Source organism: Chiloscyllium plagiosum, chromosome 33 (genome assembly GCF_004010195.1).
Source record: "Chiloscyllium plagiosum isolate BGI_BamShark_2017 chromosome 33, ASM401019v2, whole genome shotgun sequence".
Lineage (NCBI taxonomy): Eukaryota > Metazoa > Chordata > Chondrichthyes > Orectolobiformes > Hemiscylliidae > Chiloscyllium > Chiloscyllium plagiosum.
In genome coordinates, this window is record NC_057742.1 from 1,180,929 (window position 1) to 1,203,048 (window position 22,120).

Sequence of the window (22,120 nt, forward strand, 5' to 3'; positions counted from 1 at the left end):
TTACCAGAATGTTGCCTGGTCTGGGAGATTTTAGTTATGAAGAAAGGTTGGGTAGACTGGCTTTGCTTTCACTGGAATGCAGGAGGTTGTGGGGGCGACCTGATTGAAGTTTATAAGATTGTGAATGGCGTGATAGAGTGGGAAATATGAGGCTTTTTCCTTAGGGGGGTGGGACACATGTTCGAGGTGTTGGAGGTGCGGGGGCGGAGTTTAAAAGAGATGTGCGAACCCTTAAGGTTTTCACATAAAGGGTGGTGAGTGCCTGGAACGCGCTGCCAGAGGAGGTGGTGGAAGCAGACACAACAGCAGCATTCAAGAAGCACCTGGACAAATACAGGAATAGGAAAGGGAATAGAGGGATATGGATCCTGTAAGTGAAGGCAGTTTTAGTACGGACGGGCGAAATGTGTCAGCGCAGGCCTGGAGGGCCGAAGGGCCTGTTCCTGTGCTGTAATGTTCTTTTCTCTTTGTCCAAATTATCCATCCAAGAGATTCAATTGGTTCTTTATACGTTTGTGATGAGTTAGTGGGGTTTGATTCCCAGTGGATTCTTCCCACTAGAAATACAACACAGTTTCATGCTTCAGATGATGGAGTATAAGATCTTTATATCGTTGAGTCACGTGCTGTGATGCAGTGATGACATCATGAGCATGTCTCTGTAAGATATTTTGATGTATGGACCCAGAAACCTAAAACAACCCCCTTTTTCCAAAGGTTAAATTTAAACTCAAACAGATATAGACATTTCTCAATTTGAGAGGGACCGTATTGTTGAAGAGGAGAGTGTGAAACGGACTGCTAAGCTAGAGGAGATACTTGTTAGGAAGGAAGATGTGTTGGTCATTTTGAATAACTTGAGGATCGACAAGTCTCCCGGGCCTGACTGGATATATCCTAGGATTGTGTGGGAAGCAAGAGAGGAAATTGCAGTACCATTGGCAATGATCTTTTCATCTTCACTGTCAACGGGGGTGGTACCAGGGGACTGGAGAGTGGCGAATGTGCCCCTGTTCAAAAAAGGGAATAGGGATAACCCCGGGAATTACAGGCCAGTTAGTCTTACTGCGGTGGTGGGCAAAGTAATGGAAAGGGTACTGAGAGATAGGATTTATGAGTATCTGGAAAGACACTGCTTAGTTAGGGACAGCCAGCACGGATTTGTGAAGGGTAGGTCTTGCCTTACAAGTCTTATTGAATTCTTTGAGGAGGTGACCAAGCATGTGGATGAGGGTAGAGCAGTGGATGTAGTATACATGGATTTTAGTAAGGCATTTGATAAGGTTCCCCATGGTAGGCTTATGCGGAAAGTCAGGAGGCATGGGATAGTGGGAAATTTGGCCAGTTGGATAGAAAACTGGCTAACCGGTCGAAGTCAGAGAGTGGTGGTAGATGGTAAATATTCAGCCTGGAGCCCAGTTACAAGTGGAGTTCCACAGGGATCAGTTCTGGGTCCTCTGCTGTTTGTAATTTTTATTAATGACTTGGAAGAGGATCTTGGGGTCTATGTACATAGATCTTTGAAGGTTGCCACTCAGGTGGATAGAGTTTGTAAGAAGTCCTATGGAGTATTATCGTTCATTAGCAGAGGGATTGAATTCAAGAGTCGTGAAGTGATGTTGCAGCTGTACAGGACTTTGGTTAGGCCACAGTTGGAGTACTGTGTGCAGTTCTGGTCGCCTCACTTTAGGAAAGGTGTGGAAGCTTTGGAGAGGGTGCAGAGAAGATTTACTAGGATGTTGCCTGGAATGGAGAATAGGTCGTACGAGGATAGGTTGAGAGTGCTAGACCTTTTCTCATTGGAAAGGCGGAGGATGAGGGGTTACTTGATAGAGGTTTATAAGATGATTAGGGGAATAGATAGAGTAGACAGTCAGAGACTTTTTCCCCGGGTACAACAGAGTGTTACAAGGGGACATAAATTTAAGGTGAAGGGTGGAAGGTATAGGGGGGATGTCAGGGGTAGGTTCTTTACCCAGAGAGTGGTGTGGGCATGGAATGCGCTGCCTGTGGGAGTGGCAGAGTCAGAATCTTTGGTGACCTTTAAGCGGCAATTGGATAGGTACATGGATAGGTGCTTAAGCTAGGACAAATGTTCGGCACAACATCGTGGGCCGAAGGGCCTGTTCCGTGCTGTATTGTTCTATGTTCTATGATAATGATACAAACAGATGAAGCAGAGTTTGCAATTCAAACATTTTAAGCTTCAGTATAACACTTTAGAATTTTGATAACGTAATGTGATCTCATGATTGGGAGAAAGTGAAGACTGCAGATGCTGGAGACCAGAGTTGACAAATGTGGTGCTGGAAAAGCACAGCAGGTCAGGCAGCATCCGAGGAGCAGGGGAATCGATGTTTCAGGAATGAGGCTGGTGTGCCAAATAGGCTGAGATAAAAGGTAGAGGGGAGGGAATTTGGGGGAGGGAAATTGGGAATACATCTGATCTGACCTGTATTCTCAGTGCCCCTCTCCCAAATTCCCTCCCCCCTACCTTTTATCTCAGCCTGCTTGGCACACCAGCCTCATTCCTGAAGTCCTGCTCCTCGGATGCTGCCTGGCCTGCTGTGTTTTTCCAGCACCACACTTTTCAACTCTGATCTCATGATTGTACAATCATCTTCAGAGAAACACGTTGTTCTCTGCCGCTCTTGTTTGACAAGTTGGTTGTCTTGCTGCTGCTTGTGGTCACTCAATAGTACTACCTTATCATGATCACTGGAGTGGTCTTTTTCACTCTGTGTGCGTGATCAGTGCACTGTAACTGGGTCTGAGCTGGTTTCTGTTCCATGTACTGTCGCCCCATGATCAGTGGTGACTGTAAGTAGCATGGCCCATATGAATGTTTGATAAATCTTTGCTGTTGTCCAGGTTTCTGTAACTGTCTTTCTAACTTGTACTCTGACCCATTACGTGGTGTTTGTAGTTCTCTTCTTGTTAGTTTATCATTTACCTCACTCATTCTTCACTGCCTCTGGAGAAAAGTCTCCTCTATGTAACCTTGCACTTGCCTTTTGACCATGAGTTGTGCTGGGTGTGGTAATAGGTGGAGCAATACGATGTGAAAACGGTGTTGCTTGACACTTGCTGAGCATTGATTGTATGGAACGTAGTGTCTGATCTGACCTGCTTCAGCATGAACCGTGGAATGACAATGTGAAATGTGTCATTCCCCACTGAATGGATATTTATCAGAATGGTTTGCCACTAAGTTGTGATCCATTGTCTGAGAGACTCTGGTCTGTAAAGCATGTTTAGTGCTTATGCTGCTGAGTCAGTGAAGATTGGGGAATTGAGAGAACTGAACTTTTATTGTGCTGCATAAGATGATGAGGGGCATGGACAAGGTGGTTCAGAAGGGTCAGTAACAAGGGGGCATAATTTTAAGGTGAGAGGCAGCAGGTTTAGAGGAGATTTGAGTGGGGTGGAGGTCTGGATTTCAGGAAACCTCACCACCTTTAAAGAGGACTTGGATAAGCACTTGCAGTAACATTCTGGGCGAAGTGGAATTAGTGTAGATAGGTTGGTGCAGACTCACTGGGCTGAGGTGCCTTCTCTGTGCTGTCTGATTATAAACCATTACAACGATGGAATCTTCCCCTTACATTGTCAATAGGTCCACTGCTACTTTCATCCACAGAATGTGGGCACAGGTGTTCCCTCACAAGCAATCACACGTCTTCGAATACCCTGATTCATCTCTGGCCAGGGCACAGATTCACAGACAGCTCCTGGTCAATTCTTGTGTCCCTGATGTAAAATGGACTGAGATCTTGCTGGAATGTTTTTCGGGACTGGTTGCCATTGGCAGTTACTTGTCCTGATGTACTGTGTTGTCTCTGCGTGGCCACAGGGAGTTACTTCATAAAACTTAACTGTCTCCACTCTTAACACTGTTAGGCCATCCCTGGGAAAAGTACCTTTTGTAACTCTGAGATGTCCAACTTTTGGCAGTTACTGACAGTGTCAAAAGGTGTGGTTCTGGAAAAGCACAGCAAGGCAGGCAACATCCGAGGAGCAGGAGAGTCAACATTTCAGGCAAAAGCCCTTCATCAGGAGTGAGGGGATGGGAAGAAAGGGACTGAGAGATAAATAGGAGGGATTGGGGCTGGGGGCAAGGTAGCTGGGAAGGCAATAGGTGGAGGCAGGTATGGGGTGATGTTGATTGGTCAGAGTGGAGGGTGGAGCAGATGGGTGGGAAGGAAAATGGACAGGTAGGACAGTTCAAGAGGGTGGTGTTGGGTTGGAGGGTTGGGTCGGGGGGGTTGGGGAGATGAGGAAACTGGTGAAGTCATTGTTGATGCCATGTGGTTGCAGGGTGCCAAGGCGGAAGATGAGACGTTCTTCCTCCAGGCATTGGGTGGCTAGGATTTGGTGGTGGTAAAAACAATGACTGCAGATGCTGGAAACCAGATTCTGGATCAGTGGTGCTGGAAGAGCACAGCAGTTCAGGCAGCATCCAAGGAGCTTCGCAATCGACGTTTCGGGCAAAAGCCCTTCATTTTTATTCCTGATTTCGAAGCTCCTTGGATGCTGCCTGAACTGCTGTGCTCTTCCAGCACCACTAATCCAGGATTTGGTGGTGGAGGAGGCCCAGGACCTGCATGTCCTTGGTGGGAGGGGGGATTGAAGCCACAGGGCGGTAGGGTTGGTTGGTGCAGAGATGTTCCCTGAGTTGGCATCCTATCTTCCCAATGTAGAGGTTTCACAAATCAAGCACCTGTTGGTGTATTGGCGTAGCAGTCTGATTCTGCCAGTACATGGAATTGAAGATCTGTTATATGCTGTAGATGGTGTCTCATAAAAACTGTGGAAGCAAACAACTAGAAGCAGGAGTAGGCCATTCAGCCCATCGAACCTACTGTCCCATTTAATATGATGCCTGGCTGATCTCATCTCTGCTTCAACTCCACTTTTCTGCCTGTACCCAGAACCCTTCAACTTGTTATTAATTAATGATCTGTCAATCGCCTCCTTAAATTTACCCAATGTCCCAGCATCCAGTGTTCCCTGGTCGAGCGAATTCCATGGATTTACAACTCTGAGTCATTTCTGCTCATCTGTGTTAAATTTGCTCCCCCTTATCCTAAAATGAGGATAACCACTTATACCACAGGAGACAGAGAGTAGTAATGGAAGGGAGCTCCTCAAAATGGAGACCTGTGACCAGTGGGTGTTCCACAGGGATCTGGGCTGGGACCACTGTTGGTTATGATATACTTAAATGATTTGGAGGAAGGTGTAGATTGCCTCATTAGCAAGTTTGCAGATGACGCTAAGATTGGTGGAATAGCAGATGGAGAAGGGGTCTGTCAGAGAATACAGCAGAATATAGACAGATTGGAGAGGTAGGCAGAGAAATGGCAGATGGAGTTTAGTCCAGACAAATGTGAGGTGATGCATTTTGGAAGAGGCAATTCCAGAGCAAACTATACAGTAAATTTAGATTAGATTAGATTACAGTGTGGAAACAGGCCCTTCGGCCCAACAAGTCCACACCGCCCCACCGAAGCGAAACCCACCCATACCCCTACATTTACCCCTTACCTAACACTACAGGTAATTTAGTATGGCCAATTCACCTGACCCTGCACATCTTTGGACTGTGGGAGGAAACCGGAGCACCCGGAGGAAACCCACGCAGACACGGGGAGAACGTGCAAACTCCACACAGTCAGTCGCCTGAGGCGGGAATTGAACCCGGGTCTCTGGCGCTGTGAGGCAGCAGTGCTAACCACTGTACCACCGTGCCGCCTACGGAAAGGTCCTGGGGAAAATTGATATACAGAGAGATCTGGGTGTTTAGGTCAACTGTTCCCGAAGGTGGCAATGCAGGTCAGTAGAGTGGTCATGAAGGCATACAGCATGCTTTCCTCCATCAGGCGGGGTATTGAGTACAAGAATTGGCAGGTCATGTTACAGGTGTATAGGACTTTGGTTCGGCCACATTTGGAACACTGCGGACAGTTCTGGTCACCACATTACTATTTGGAGAGGGTGCAGAGGAGGTTCACCAGGATGTTGCCTGAGATGGAGGGTGCTAGCTATGAGGAGAGATTGAGTACATCAGGATTATTTTCCTTGGAAAGACTAAGTTGAGGGGGGGGGGAAACCTGATTTGAGGCCTGCAAAATTGTGAGAGGTGTAGACAGGGTGGATAGCAAGAACCTTTTTCCCAGAGTGACGGACTGAATTACTAGGGGGTCATGTGTTCAAAGTGAGAGGGGAAAAGTTTAGGGGAGATATGCGTGGAACGTTCTTTACGCAGAGGGTGGTGGGTGCCAGGAACGCGTAGCCAGCGGAGGCAGTGGGGGCAGGAACGATAACGTCATTGAAGGTGTATCTAGACAGGGACATGAATGAGCAGGGAGCAGAGGGATACAGATCCTTAAAAAGATAGGCGACAGGTTTAGATAGAGGATCTGGATCGGCCCAGGCTTGGACGGTCGAAGGGCCTGTTCCTGTGGCCCACATGAGGAAACATCCTCTCTGTCTACTTTGTCAATTAGATCTCATCTCATTCTTCTAAACTCCAGAGTGTTTTGGCGCAAATTGCTCAACCTGTCGTTATAAAACAAACCCAAACCTCTGGGACCAATCCTGGGCTGTATCATGGAGTGGCACTTGCTGAGCAAAATGTCCTTCAAGATGTGTAGGGATAATATTTGGGCACTAGCTCCCATGTCAATTTTAGCTTTATGAAAATACCACCCTGCCTTTTCAGGCCATATGGTGTCAATAGCGTTGAGAGAGTGTGTGATGTTAACAATATGGAAATTCAGAAACTGGCCTTTCACTTGTTTGAGCCTGAACGTGATTGATGTGTCTGTGCCTGTGCACCCTCTCAACCCACTCTCAGCTGTCAGTACTGTAAGGCTTCGTTGGGCCGTTTTGGGATCTGACTTTGCCTCTGCACATGTCCAGAGCTGGATAGTGTTGGAGTAGTTGTGACAAACTGCAACAGTTTCAGATCATGCTGTTTTACTGCAGTTGCTGACTGTCCCTAAAACATGGGATTGTCATTGGGATACCCCATACCTTCAAATTTGACTCTGTTTAAGTGTTGCACCAATGGTGTGGCCTTTTTCTTGCCCAAAGATCCTTCCTTAAAGTTTTAATTGGTGGGCCAGTAATGACCAACACATTTTGACAGTTGACAGTTCCTCCTTGCTCTGACATCCTCCTTGCTCCACATCTGACAGTTCCTCCTTGCTCTTTACAGTAATATTTTCTGATAATCTGGTCAATGGACCCTTGGGATTGCTGCCTGTATGATATGAGTTAGAACATCGAACAGTACAGCACAGAAACAGGCCCTTGGGCCCGCCATGTTGTACCAAACATGACACCAAATTAAACTAATCCCTTCTGCCTGCACTTGGTCCATATCCCTCCACTCCTTACATATTCATGTACTTATGTAAAAGTCTCTTAAATACCCCTTATCATATTTGCCTCCACCACCAGCTCTGGAGTCTGAAGTTTATTTGTACCTTGATCGAGTGTTTGTGAGCTTTCTGGAGCGTTCCTGAATCTTTCTGAGAATCCACAGGAAGAGCGGGTCAGAGACCTCTGTGCCGATGACAAGCAAGAGTTTGAGAGTTTTGTTTTGCTCTGGATCTTAGACCATTTGAATGGAAAATACAACAGCATATGTTGCTTGAATAGTTGTCATTTGTAAGGGTGTTATTGACAAAAACAGAAATTGCTGGAGAAACTCAGCAGTTTTGGCAGTGTCTATGGAGAGAAAGTTGAGTGATTGTCTCAGGTTCAGTGACCCTTCTCCAGGACATCATTCCATAATGAGGCAGAAGTGAGGATTGCAGATGCTGGAGATTAGACGTCTAGATCAGAGTGGTGCTGGAAAAGCACAGCAGGTCAGGCAGCAGCCGAGGAGCAGGAAAAACGACGCTTCAGCAGCTTTTACCTGAAACGTTGATTTTCCTGCTCCTCAGATGTTGCCTGACCTGCTGTGCTTTTCCAGCACCACTCTGATCTTGACGATATTCTATAATGAGGTTTCTGCTTTCTATGATTCTGCCTTAAAATGTTAGACATGAAGTCAGTGTAAATTCAAAAATAAAGCTCTTTGACTTTGTGTCAGTTGTGAAAGAGCTTACATTTCTATCCAAAAATGTTGATAGTTAATGTGCTATCTACAGATCCGTCCAGCTGTCTGTATTCCCTGAAACTATGTCCCTTTGTCAGAATTTGCTGGGGCTGACAGCACAAATAGTGTCAGTTTGGTTTTTCAATTTAGTTTTCCTTGCACCTACCACCTGGATGTGGAAGAATTTTGTAGATGGTTTCTGCTGATTCCATGAGGTGAACACCCAGCCGTTTCCCTTTCCTCTTGCCCTCTCATTGCCCAGGCACAGGTTCGAGCTGCTCCACCCTGATGTGAACATGACTGCTTTATATCTTACCTCCGTTTATTCACTATGATTCCAGAATCATTGAGATCCCCTGACCAAAAATAAGTTATTCTCAGTCATTGCCCCCCACCCTCAGCTGCTGTCTTCTCTCTCTGTGTCTCTTGTAGATACCGTGAACTTTGTCAGCCCTCTCCTTTTTTAGTTTTACTTTAAATACTAAGCCATCCCTCTGTCGATTCTCTACAGTGCAGGTACCGGCTGTTTGGCCCATCAAATCTGCACAGACTCTCCAAAGAGTATCCCATGCTATCCCTGTAATCCTGCATTTCCCATGGCTAATCCACCTAACCTGCACATCTTTGGACTGTGGGAGGAAATCAGAGCACCCACAGGAAACTCACACAGACACTGAGAGAATGTGCAAGATCCGCACAGACAGTCACCCAAGGATGGGATCGAATCTGGGTCCCTGGCGCTCTGAGGTAACAGTGCTAACCACTGAACCACCATGCTGGTGTGTACAATGAAGCTGATTATTGGGGAGGTGGATGGAGGGAAGGGAGTTGGGGAGTACTGTTTTGTGCTTTTACACTGAGCGGGGTTTCTGTGAAGCCTGAGGTGAGTAGAAATCCTGTGCACGGCAGGTCGTAATGACCGAGATTCACAAAGTGTGAGGCAGTTTGCTTCCCCAGCGAGTGCAGGTTTGGGGGCAGAGGGAGGGGGAGGAATGCTGCTTGGAATTGCTGCTCTTGCTGATCTGATTGTAGTTTGACTGAGGCTTGAGATTTTCTCGGACTCTCTCCTAAAGCCGTGCCAGCGCCTCACACATGAACCCTGACTCAGAGCCTGGTCCTAAGGAGCTGATTTGAAACAGGAGGTTGCTGAAGGTGTGCAGACTGGAACAGGGATCAGTGCACCTTTGGGTGAGTGTGCCTCAGCACCACAGCAGACCGTGAGACAATGAGAGCTTCTCTCTGTCAGTTCACAGCTGCTGTAAAGGCATCCAACCAATCTGTAGCTCATTAGCTGCAATAACAATGAAGACGCTAAATGTAGCCTGTGAGCCTCAGGATAGGCACAGGAAAGTCAGCCAGGCGCCAATCTGATCATTATCCAGTTAGCCCCTGCTGGAAATGTGCCTCTCTGTATTTGCAGTCTCTCTCTCTCTCTCTCTCTCATCCTTCTCTCCCTTCTCCTCGCTGTCTCTTCCTTCCTTCTCTCACTCTCTGTCTGTCTGTCTCTCTCTCTCATTGGTTTGCATGCTGTCCAGATACCTAGGTGCATAAGGGTAATAGAACAAATGTAGAATAGTGTAACAGCTACAGAGAAAGATCAACTCTAATATACAAAAGATCCATTCATAAGTCTGACAACAGTGGGGAAGAAGCTGTTCTTAAATCTGTTGTTACATGTTTTCAAACGTTTATATCTTCTAGCTGATGGAAGTGGGAGGAAGAGAGTATAACTGGGGTGGGAGGGGTCTTTGATGATGACTGCTTTCCTGAGGCAGCTGGAAGTGTAGACAGAGGCAATAGAAGGAAGGCTGGTTTGTGTGATGGACTGGGCCGCGTTCGCAACTCTCTGTAATTTCTTGTAGTCTTGGGTAGTGGAGTTGCTGTACTGAGCTGTGATGCATCCGGAGAGAATGTTTTCAATAAAAATTGGTCAGAGTCACTGTGGTCATAAGGAATTTCCTTAGCCTCCTGAGGAAGTAGAAATGTTGGTGTACTTTCTGGTTGGTGATGTTTACTCCCAGGAACTTGAAGCTCTTGACCATCTCCACCTGAACACCACTGATACAGGCAGGGGTGTCCCTTACTCCACTCCCTGAAGTCAATGAAGTTGAGGGAGAAATTGTCTTTCCGCCATGTCACTAAGCTCTGACTCTTTCCTATACTCTATCCTGTCATTGTTTGAGATCCAACTCACTACAGTGGTATCATCAGCAAATTTGTCAATGGAGTTAGAGCTGAATTTGCCCACACAGTCTTGAGTGTATAAGGAGTACAGCAAAAGGATGAGTATGCGGCCTTGCTGGGGAACCTGTTGAGGATTATCGTGGAGGAGGTGCTGTTGCTTATCTTTACTGATTGTGGTCTGTGGGTCAAGAAGTCGAGGATCCAGTAGCAGAGGGGGGAAGTAGAGGCAGAGGTCTCGGAGTTTGGAGATCCGTTTGATTGGAATTATGGTATTGAAGACGGAGCTAAAATGGATTTCCTGTTGGCTGTTCAGTTTCATCCAGCAAAAAACTGGAAGTTCCATTTTGTTCTGGATTTTAAAAATGCTGTGACAAATTACTTAAAGAAATTAAGTGCCATTAATTGGTGCCACATGGTTTTTCTGAGGGTTACTGGAGCAGGAGTGGCTAGAAACAAAGACCCCCACACCCCTGTCCCGTGCCCCTCTCTGTCTCACTCACCACACCGGCTGGAGTGAGGATGGAATTGGGTTCAACTGTTCAACAGGCCCAGAGCAGCAGCAGAGCTCCAGGTGGAGACAGTGTTGATCTTAAATGGAGGAGAAAGTGAGGTATGCAGATGCTGGAGATCAGAGATGGAAATGTGTTACTGGAAAAGCGCAGCAGGTCAGGCAGCATCAGGCATTCCTGAAGAAGGGCGTATGCCCGAAACGTTGATTCTCCTGTTCCCTAGATGCTGCCTGACCTGCTGCGCTTTTCCAGCAACACATTTCCAGCTCTGATCTTAAATGGACCCTATTGCTTGGTCTGAGAGGAAATTAAATCTCCGGGAACAAACCTTTTGAAAAGTGACTTTGTAATGGAGAAAGTACAAAGTTTCAACATGAAAAGCCTGTGTTTGAAGGTTGCTTTTTCCTCTCTGCTCTCACTCTGCCAGCGTCTTGGTAACCGATGTGACAGACCCAAACAGCCAGGTCAGTACCGATCCAAAATAAAACTGGACTCGCAACACATGAGGCAGGTTTAAAGTGAAGCGTGTCAAGACTTAGAGGCTCTGGGTGGCATTAGATAGAGGGTTTCCAGCTGTTTCCTTTTGTCTTAGTTACTTCTCCTGATGAGGTTAGTTTAATCACTCCTGCTCCACATGAACAAGCAAAGACATGTATCGACCTCTCAGTAACTGCTTTGTTCAATCTTACTCCCTGCCAGCCAGCTCACTGTTTATCTGTTAATGTTTAACTTGAGAGCAATCTCCAGAGATAAGGGAATTGAAATCCGAGACTCCCTGCTAGTGGGAATTACTGGAATTCCATTGTACCTTTGGCTTATTTCCTGATAAAGTGTGAGAACTATAAAGCTGGTTAGGAAGTAAGCTTCCTGACAGACTGAAGCCAGCCTGAACATTTCCTAGATACAGCTGAATTCGACACCATCTGTGATGTAAAGAAGTGACAGTCTTAGAGTGTACATGTCAGAGTGTACCCAATAGGGTGTACGAACACGGTGTAGAATTAGGCCATTCAGCCCATTTGATTGTGACAAGAAAACAGCAGATGCTGGAATCCAAAATCCACAAGCAGGAGACTAGAAGAACCCGGGAAGCCAGACAGTATCAGGAGGTGCGGACGTCGACGCTTCAGGTGTAACCCTTCTTCAGGACCAGTTGGTTACACCCGAGACATCAATGTCTCCACCTCCTGATACTGTCTGGCCCACCATTTGATTGTGGCTTTTACGTTTCTCAACCCCATTCTCCTGCCTTCTCCCTGTAACTCTTGACCCTCTTACTAATTAAGCACCTCCCTATCTATCTATCTATCTCGGTCTTAAATATACTCAATGACTTGGCCTCCACAGCCATCTTTGGCATTGAGTTCCACAGATTCACCACTCTCTGGCTGAAAAAAATTCCTCCACATTTCACTACAACAGGGTCATCCCTTCACCCTGAGGCTGCGCCCTTGCGTCCTAGTCTCTCCTCCTACTACAAACATAGAAAATAGGTGCAGGAGTAGGCCATTTGGCCTTTGAAGCCCACCAGAAACATCTTCTCCATGTTCATTCTATCCATACCCCTCAGTATTCTGCACCACCTTCCCCCCCCCGACCAATCTTCTAAACTCCATCGAGTACAGTCCCAGAGTCCTCACCCACTCCTCATGTGACAAACTCTTCACCCCAGGATCATTCTTGTGAACCTCCTGTGGACCCCCTCCATCACCAGCACATCCTTCCTTAGATCCAGGGTCCAAAACTGCTCACAATATTCCAAATGTGGTCTGACCAAAGCCTTATACAGCCTCAGCAGGACCTCTCTGCTCTTGTAACCTATTCCTCTTGAAATGAATGCTAACATTGCATTACCTTCCTAATGAAACTGAATATTAACTTTAAGAGAATCATGAACGAGCACATCCAAGTTCCTTTGTGCTTCAGATTTAAAAAGCCTTTCCACTTTAGACAATAGTCCATGCCTCTATTCTATCAAAGTTCACAACCTCACACTTTCCCACATTGTATTCTATCTACAACTCCCCTTGCCTGTTCAAGTCCTTCTGCAGCCTCCCCACTTTGTCAACATTAGCTGTTCCTCCATCTAACTTTGTGTCATCTACAAACTTGGCAATAATGCCCTCAGTTCCTTCATTAATGTATAGTGTGAATGGTTGTGATCCCAACACAGATCCCTGTGGAACTCTACTAGTCACCAGCTGCCATCCTGAAAAGACCCCCTTTCTCCCCACTCCCTGCCTTCTGCCAGTCAGCCAATCCTCTATCCATGCCAGTACCTTGCCCCTAACACCATCAACTCTTACCTTATTTTGCAGACTCCTGTGCAGCAGCTTGCCAAGGCCCTTCTGGAGATCCAAGTAGATCCCATCCACTGGCTGTCCTTTGTCAAACTTGCTTGTTACCTCCTCAAATAATTCCAACAGCTTTGTCAGGCATAACTTCTCCATGACAAGCTGTGCTGACTCTATGTTACCGTGCATGTCCTGTTCTTTCAATCCTTTATGGGGGGGGGGGGGGGGGGTAGCCGCATAAACACGTGATGGAGAAAGGAATAGAAGGAGATGCTGATTGGTAAGGGGCTGAGTAAACATTCATGTACAGCAGAAAGCCCAGCATGGTGCTGAAGGGCCAAATGGCCCACTCCTGCTGGAAATACTCTGCAAAGTACTTTGTCACTGAGTCCCATGAACAGCACCATGTGTAGCTGATCCAGACACTGAATGCGTCTTGTCAAGGGAAGTGGAGGGTAATTTTTCTGGTTCCATTGGTACGTGCACTAAGACGTATTACAAGATAAAGTGTACAAAGTTAAAGATCACACAACACCAGGTTGTAGTCCAACAGGTTTAATTGGAAGCACTAGCTTTCGGAGCGCTGCTCCTTCACCAGGTAGTTGTCACTATAATCTGGTGTTGTGTGATTTTTAACTTTGTCCCTAGTCCAACACCAGCGTCTCGTGATAAAGTGTGTGTTTGTCAAGGCAATGGGTTATGGTGTTGGGCATCTTCCATCCCAAACCCTGTTCACTGTACCACGCATGCACTGTGCTTTTCACTGTTAAACCCACATCAACACTGTGTTTAAGTGGGGTGTGTTTCTACAGTATGTTATGGCGGGTACAGGAGACCTGCTCTGATAATTGAGCTCCCACAACTCCAGCAGTCAACACTGTTTTATAAACTTGTTGGTGAAATCAGCCAGTGCAGAGGTCAGGACACCTTGCCAGGGCTGGGGAACGTGAGCTTAGAGTTAGTTGGGGGGAGGACGGTGGGTTGGAATATAATTGTTGCCGTCCACATCGGCAGCAAAGCATTGGTAGGATGAGAAAGGAGATTTTGTTGAAAGAATTTGAACAGTTAGAAGCTAAATTAAAACACAGAACCAAGAGGTAATAATCTCTGAACTACTACCTGAGCCATGGACAAACTGACCCAGGGTAAATAATGTCAAGGAGTTAAACATGTGGCACAGTGATTGGGGGGGTGGGGCACTGACCCCCAAGCTGGAGTAGAAAGGCAGTACCTAGATTCTGGTTGGTTTGAACCATACTGGGACCAGTGTCCTCATAAATCAAATAACCAGGGCTGTAGAGACAACTTTAAACTAGGACAAGGGAGAGTTTCTGGAGAGGGATACGTAGGCCTAGAAAGCAAGAAGGTAAGGTGGGATACAAGGCATCCCTCTGGATGATAGTATCCAGTGTGGGACGGGAAGGGACAGCATCCATAAACAGGTAGGGTCAAAGTGGAGAGAAAAGAACTGAATGAATAGCATGCAGAGTTAAAGGGGGACTGTATTGTGGGGCATTATGGAGACAAGGACATCAAAGCTGGGAACAAATTATTCAGGGTATGTGATTTTTTTGAAAAACTATGCAGCAAGGAAAGGCTGGTGGGGTGGATCTATCACTGCAGAGCAGATTGAGTATGAAAGCAAGAAATTACCTTGGATTGGAAAATATACAGTTCATAAGGGTGGAGGCAACAAATTCAGCTGTAGATGTACAGCTCCAACAACACTCTTAAGATCAACACCATCCAGGACAAAGCAGCCACTTGACTGGCACCACATCCCCCACCTTCAGCAGCCCCTCCCTCCACCACTGACACTCAGTAGCAGCAGTGATGCCCTGCAGAAACTCACCAGAGATCCTTAGACAGCACCTTCCAAACTCATAACCACTTCCATCCAGAAGGACAAGGGCAGCAGATACAGGGAACACCACCCCCTGCCAATTCCCCTCCGAGCTTCTCACCATCTGACTTGGAAATATATCGCTGTTCCTTCATTGTCGCTGGGTCAGAATCCTGGAATTCCCTCCCTCAGGGCATTGTGGGTCGACCTACAGCACATGGACTGCAGCAGTTCTAGAAGGCAGCTCACCCCACCTTCTTAAGGGGCAACTAGGGACGGGCAATAAATACTGAGCCCAGTCAGCAACTTCTGGGTCTAATGATTGGATATTAAAAATGAAAAGAGGGGGAGACTCACTGCTGGCAACAACCCCCCCCCTCCCCAAAACAACAATGCTGTAGGACAGAGAATAAATCAAGAGGTAAGGAGGACATATAAAAAAGGCAGTACAGTAACCATCATGTAGTTTAGAAAAATCAATTGGCAGAGATATTCACAAAGAAGAATTCATAGAGTGCACTCGGGACAGTTTCCCAGAACTAGTTTGATTAGATCCAACCAGGACTCGGGTGATTTTGATTCTGGGAATGTGTAATGAGACAAGTTTAATAAATGATCTGAGTGAAATTTCACTGGGAAACAGTGACCATAACAAGCTAGCATTTAGCATTCAGAATGGGAGCAGAGGTAGCTGGAATGGACTAGGAAAGGAGTTTATCAAAATCAGGTTGATTAATAATGGCAGATGTGTAGGAAAATAGTTGAAGAATCATAACAAAGATATACCCCAATGAGGATGGATGATCCTAGGAAGGAGTTAAACAGCCAAAGAAGTTAAAGATAATATTAAATTGAAAGAAAAACCACATACAATGTGGTAAATATTAGTGGTAAACCAGAGGTTTGGGTAAGTTTTAAAAGTCAAAATATTCTAAAAAAAGCAAGAAGATAAATAATGCAAATAAATAGAGATGAGGAGAAACGTCTTCACCCAGAGAGTGGTGAGTGTGTGGAATGCTCTGCCCCAGAGGGCTGTGGAGGCCAAGTCTCTGGATACTTTCAAGAAAAAGTTGGATAGAGCTTTTAAGATAGTGGAATCAAGGGTTATGGGGATAAGGCAGGAACAGGATACCGATTGAGGATGAATAGCCATGATCATAACGAATGGTGGTGCTGGCTCAAAGGGCAGAATGGCCTACTCCTGCATCTATTGTCTATTGTCTAAACTACCAAGTGATATAAAAAGACAGTACAAGCTTCTTTCGATACATCAAAAGGAGGCACAAGGCCGAAGTGAACATGAGCTGTTGGCGAATGAGGCTGGGGAAATAATAATGGAGAACCAGGAAATGGTAGAGGAGTTTAATAAATACTTTGCATCAGTCTTTAAGGTAGAGAATGTTATTGGCATTCCAAAATTACTAAATATTCAAGAGAAGGAAATAAATACTATAACTATAGAAATAGTAATAAGGAAACTACTCTGCTACAGACCAATGAGTCCCCTGGATCTGATGGGATCCATCCTTGGAACTTAAAAGAAGTAGCTACCAAGATAAAGGATCCACTGGTAGTAATCTACTTTCCTTGGTAATAATCTTCCAAGAATTCTTAGATTCAGGAGTTCCAGATTGGAAAACTGCCAATGTAATGCTTTATTCAAAAATAGAGTCCGACGAAAGCAAGTAACTATAGGTCAGGCAGCTTAATGTTTGTTATTGGGAAATGGTAGCATCTATTCTGAAGGATGTAATAGCAGAACATTTAGAACTGTATAATATGAAGCAGGGTTAGCAAAGCTTCAGGAAGGGGAAACCATGCCTGGAAAAATATATTGGAATTCTTTGAGGGGGCAACAAGTAGGATGGATAAAGGGGAATCAGCAGATGTAATATATTTGGATTTTCAAAGACATTTAACAAGATACCACATATTAGCTGACTTAACAAGATACAACCCCATGCTTATGGAGATAGAGGATTGGCTAATTAACAGAAGAGTTTGGATCAAGGGGACATTTTTCCAGATGGCAATGTCCAGTTATATCCCCCTTGTGAGAGAGTCTGGAAGCCGGGGGCATAAATCAGAATAAGGGGTTGCCATTTCGGGAAGATGAGTTTTTTTTTCCTCTCGGGGTATTGAATTTGTGGAATTCTTTCCCACAGAGGACTGTTGAGGCTGGGTCGTTTAGTATCTTCAAGGCTGAGGTAGATATTGAAACAGTAAAAAGGGAATCAAGGATCCTGGGAAAAAAACAGGCAAGTGGAGTTGAGGATTATCCACAATCTTATTGAATGATGAAGCGTATTCAATGGGCTGAATGGCCTGTTCTGCCCCTAGGTCCTAGTGGTTTTGAGAAGCATTGATCAACTCTTGCTGTGTTGACTTTAGATAAATAACTAATGTATTGAGCGAGTTTTGAGAAGATTTATGGATCAGGTTGAGGTTCTGGATGTAGGTTTGCTTGATGAGCTGGAAAGGTTCATTTCCAGATGTTTCATCACCCTACTAGGTAGCATCTTTAGTGGGCCTCTGGGCAAAGCACTGCTGAAAATTCCTGCTTACTATTTATATGTTTGGGTTTCTTTGGGTTGGTGATATCATTTTCTGTGGTGACATCATTTCCTGTGGTGATGTCATTTCTTGTTCTTTCTCTCAGGGATGGTAGATGGGGTCTAACTCGATGTGTTTGTTGATAGAGTTCCGATTTGAATGCCATGCTTCTAGGAATTCTCGTTCGTGTCTCTGTTTGGCTTGTCCTAGAATGGATATGTTGTCCCAGTTGAAGTGGTGTCCTTCCTCCTCCGTATGTAAGGATACTAGTGAGAGGGTCATGTCTTGTTGTGGCTAGTTGGTGTTCACGTATCCTGGTGACCCTCTCTCACTAGTATCCTTATATCTCAGTTAGACCCCATCTACCACCCCCTGAGAAAAAGAACAGGAAATGACGTCACCGCCGGAAGTGATGTCACCACAGGAAATGTAATCACCAACCCAAAGAAACCCAAACACGTCGGAGGCCCACTGAAGATGTTAACAGAAACCTACATCCAGAATTACTGCATTGACTTCAGAGGATGTACTGCATTGGGACTTTGTTACTAATGAGTGTGCCTGTAATCTGCAGCCTGACATTTGCAAGAACAATGTAACCCCAACAGTTTAGACCATTACGGTGACTTCAATTTTACCATTCAGAGCAGTGGCCTGAAAGGGACAGGGTTTCCACTGAACATCCCAGTGCGATCTGAACATCCCAGTGCGATCTGAACATCCCAGTGCGATCTGAACATCCCAGTGCGATCTGAACATCCCAGTGCGATCTGAACATCCCACTGCGATCTGAACCTGATTCCATGACGATTTGGACCCGATCAAACAAACCTTGACTTTGTTCTGAAGTTGCTATTGGTGGTTTTTCTGTCCCTCTGGGTTTGTTGCTGTCCTGAGCTCACACTCTCTGATGTTCTGGCAGACACATATTTTGGCCATTCTGAAAGCCAGATAGTGCTGCTGTCAATGTGTGTCCGGCTATCCCTGTGGGCCATTGATGTCTAGTCAGTCTGATGTTTATTGGCCTTTCTAATACCGAATACAAATGCAGCCATTCAGGAACCTTTTTAAAGCCAAGGAATTCTGGAGAAACTGTTGAAATGATTGTCTGGTGTAATTAGCTCACCTGGCTGCTTGCATTAGAGGATCAGAAACAGTCTGTCAGCCAACGCAGGGATCGTATTGTTAATTATCCCCTTGTGAGCTGTGTAATGAGAACCGTTTGTTTGAGGCTTTTGAATAATGATTCCGTCTTTGCGGTTGTCCCAGAGCTATTAGAATGGTTATAAAAATGCTTTCTTTAACTATCTATTTGATATAAAATTGTCAGTTGGACCCACTGGAGAGAATCAAAATTACTGAAAAGGAAAGTTTTTTAAAACCCGGTCATTTCCTGCTTTCCCCTGACCTCCGGCCAGGATGGGAGGAACGATCTCACACATTGACCTTGGGTTCTGAGGCTCTCGGATGTGGACAGTGCTTTCACAGGCAGTGCCTACACGCATAGAGAGAGACAGAGAGGCTTAAGCAAGACAGCCCAGTCACTCAGCCACACACGAGACTCCTGAATTGTGCTGCACCGGAGATACACTAGTTTAATAAAATAACCTGTAGGAAGTGGTGAAATTAGCAGGAATAACAGGGAGTTGGAGAAACTCAGCAGGTGTTTCCGTGTCTGTGAAGAGAGAGAGAAACAAGAGTTATTGTTTTAAGCCATTCACCCTTCTTACACTAACATTGTTACAAATGGATCCATCATGATCTGGGAAACACAACACTGTCAAAGCTGATCCAATGGCAACTTCTAAAAGGCATGTAGAGAAACGCATAAACAAAACCACTGTAAGAATAAGGGCAGAGGAATGGGATTCATTAAATTGATAGCAGGGGCCAACACAGGGAGAATGGATCAAATGGCCACCTCCTCCGTATACTTCCCTGCGACGAGAACAACAAGAGACTCTGCCTCCTTCAGCCTGTTCCTTCCCCTTGGGTCAGAGCTGATGTGGCGTTTTCTGTGGTTCCAAAGCCTGAGGGAGTAGCTCCTTCCATTGTCTCTTTCCCCCCCCCCCCCCCCCCCCTCAGCCAGGAGCCCTCACAGAGCAAATGGGATTGATGTTTGTGTGGGGGGAGGTGCAGTTTGGATCATGTGTGGGGGGGTGCTTTTTAATATAAAACCTTTCAGAGTGTGAACCAACAAACAGTTAAATCTTGGTGAGGGACTGCGAGCTGCTGAAGGAGAAAGTGAGGTCTGCAGATGCTGGAGATCAGAGCTGAAAAATGTGTTGCTGGAAAAGCGCAGCAGGTCAGGCAGCATCAAAGGAACAGGAGAATCAACGTTTCGGGCATAAGCCCTTTTTCGGGCTTATGCCCGAAACGTCGATTCTCCTGCTCCTTTGATGCTGCCTGACCTGCTGCGCTTTTCCAGCAACACATTTTTAAGCTGCGAGCTGCTGAAGTCTGTTGACTTGGGCAAGGATAAGAATTGCTTTTGCAAAAGCAATTCCTGAAAGAATTTCCTGGCGAGGGTCGGATGCAGAAGAGATTCCCTCAATGCCTTTAACTCTGTGTATTTTTGGAATTAGAATCTGATTGGCTGCAGTGAGAACTGGCACCAAGGGAAGTGTTTCCTTAACTCTTCAATTCTCTGTAGAATGCAGAACGAGAGAGAAAGAAGGAGGGGGAGAGGAGTGAGGGGGGGGCGGGGGTGGGGTGATGAAAGGAAATGGGGGAGAGTAAGAGGGAGGAAAGCGAGGGTGGAAGAGAGGGACGGAGGGAGAGCCAGAGAGGGGTGAGAGGCAGAGAGGAATGAGAGAGAGAGTGGGGGTGGGGGGAGGAAGTCTGCAATTTTGGAATCTGGAGATTTTGAAGTAGGAAAAGTGGCAGCAGAGTGGCCCAAGTAAGATTCCATCGCCAAGGTGTGTTTGTATGGTTTGACATTGCTCTGGGTCAAATGTAACACAATGATGAAGTTACTCCAAAACCAAGTGGCCCCAATCCTAACAGGCCTCACTGCTGCAGCTGAATCTGACCACATGTGAAAACGAGTGGTTTAATCATGAGGAAGGGTTCAGAAAGGATTTACAAAGATGTTGCCAGGGTTGGAGGATTTGAGCTGTAGGGAGAGGTTGAACAGGCTGGGACTGTTTTCCCTGGAGCGTTGGAGGATGAGGGGTGACCTTCTAGGAGAAAGTGAGGACTGCAGATGCTGGAGAGTCAGTGTCAAAAGGTATGGTGGTGGACAAGCCCAGCAGGTCAGGCAGCGTCCGAGGAGCAGGAGAATTGATGTTTCAGGCATAAGCTCTTCTTCAAGAATCTGCTCCTCTGATGCTGCCTGACCTGCTGGGCTTTTCCAGCACCATACTTTTCAACGGTGACCATATCGAGGTTTACAAAACCACGAGGGGCATGGATAGGATGAATAGACAAGGTCTTTTCTCTGGGATTGGAGAGTCCAGAACTAGAGGGCATAGGTTTAGGATGAGAGGGGAAAGATATAAAAGAGACCTAAGGGGCAACATTTTCACACAGAGGGTGGTACGTGTATGGAATGAGCTGCCAGAGGAAGTGGTGGAGGCTGGCACAATTGCAACATTTAAGAGGCATCTGGATGGGTATATGAATAGGAAGGGTTAGGAGGGATATAGGCCGGGTGCTGGCAAATGGGACTGGATTACTTTAGTATATCTGGTTGGCATGGACGGATTGGACCAAAGGGTACATCTCTCTGACTGTATGACTTACTGAGGAGCTGCTGCTATTTGTCTCCAGATTCCACCCCAGCCTGTAGCATATACCAGCAAGGAGAGGGAGGAAGCCATTCAGCCCCTTGAGTCTGCTCTGCCAAACAGTAAGACCATGGCTATTCCAGCAGGAACCCACAGTCCATATTAACACCTACCCCTGGAAACCTTCCACCTCCGAGCTGAATACAAATCGATTCACCTCCAACATAAAAATATTTCTATTCTGCTTCCACCAACTTTTCAGGAAGAGAGGCCTAAAGACCCACAATCCTCTGTCAGATAGAGTCCTTCTTGTCTGGTGTAAATGGAAGACCCCTGATTCTGAGCAGTGATTCCTCATTCTAGATTCGTCCACATCCGGCATAAACACAGAATGCTTCAAAGACTCAGCAGCATGTGTAGAGAGAAAAGCAGCGCTAACATTTTGAGGCTGATATGACTCTTCCTCAATCCTTCAGCACGCTCCACATCCACCCCATCAAGACCCCTCAAGATGGTATGTCATAGAGTCATGGAGATGTACAGCATGGAAACAGACCCTTCGGTCTAACCCGTCCATGCCGACCAGATATCCCAACCCAATCTAGTCCCACCTGCCAGCACCCGGCCCATATCCTCCAAACCCTTCCTATTCATATACCCATCCAAATGCCTCTTAAATGTTGCAATTGTACCAGCCTCCACCACTTCCTCTGGCAGCTCATTCCATACACATACCACCCTCTGCATGAAAAAGTTGCCCCTTAGGTCTCTTTTGTGTCTTTCCCCTCTCATCCTAAACCTATGTCCTCTAGTTCTGGACTCCCCGACCCCAGAGAAAAGACTTTGCCTATTTATCCTATCCATGTCCCTCATAATTTTGTAAACCTCTATAAGGTCAC

General features: G+C 46.0%; 1 protein-coding gene across 1 annotated transcript in view; it reads left to right on the forward strand.

Moving 5' to 3' along the window:
- The first annotated feature begins 3,587 nt into the window (after nucleotides 1–3,587).
- Nucleotides 3,588–22,120, forward strand: part of LOC122539620 (insulin-like growth factor-binding protein 4) — a 30,785-nt gene continuing 12,252 nt past the window's right edge. Inside the window, exons 1-3 of the mRNA XM_043674619.1 lie at nucleotides 3,588–3,755; nucleotides 12,844–12,862; nucleotides 13,842–13,844. Of these exons, the coding sequence (XP_043530554.1) occupies nucleotides 3,588–3,755; nucleotides 12,844–12,862; nucleotides 13,842–13,844 (190 nt within the window). The remainder of the gene's footprint in view (nucleotides 3,756–12,843; nucleotides 12,863–13,841; nucleotides 13,845–22,120) is intronic.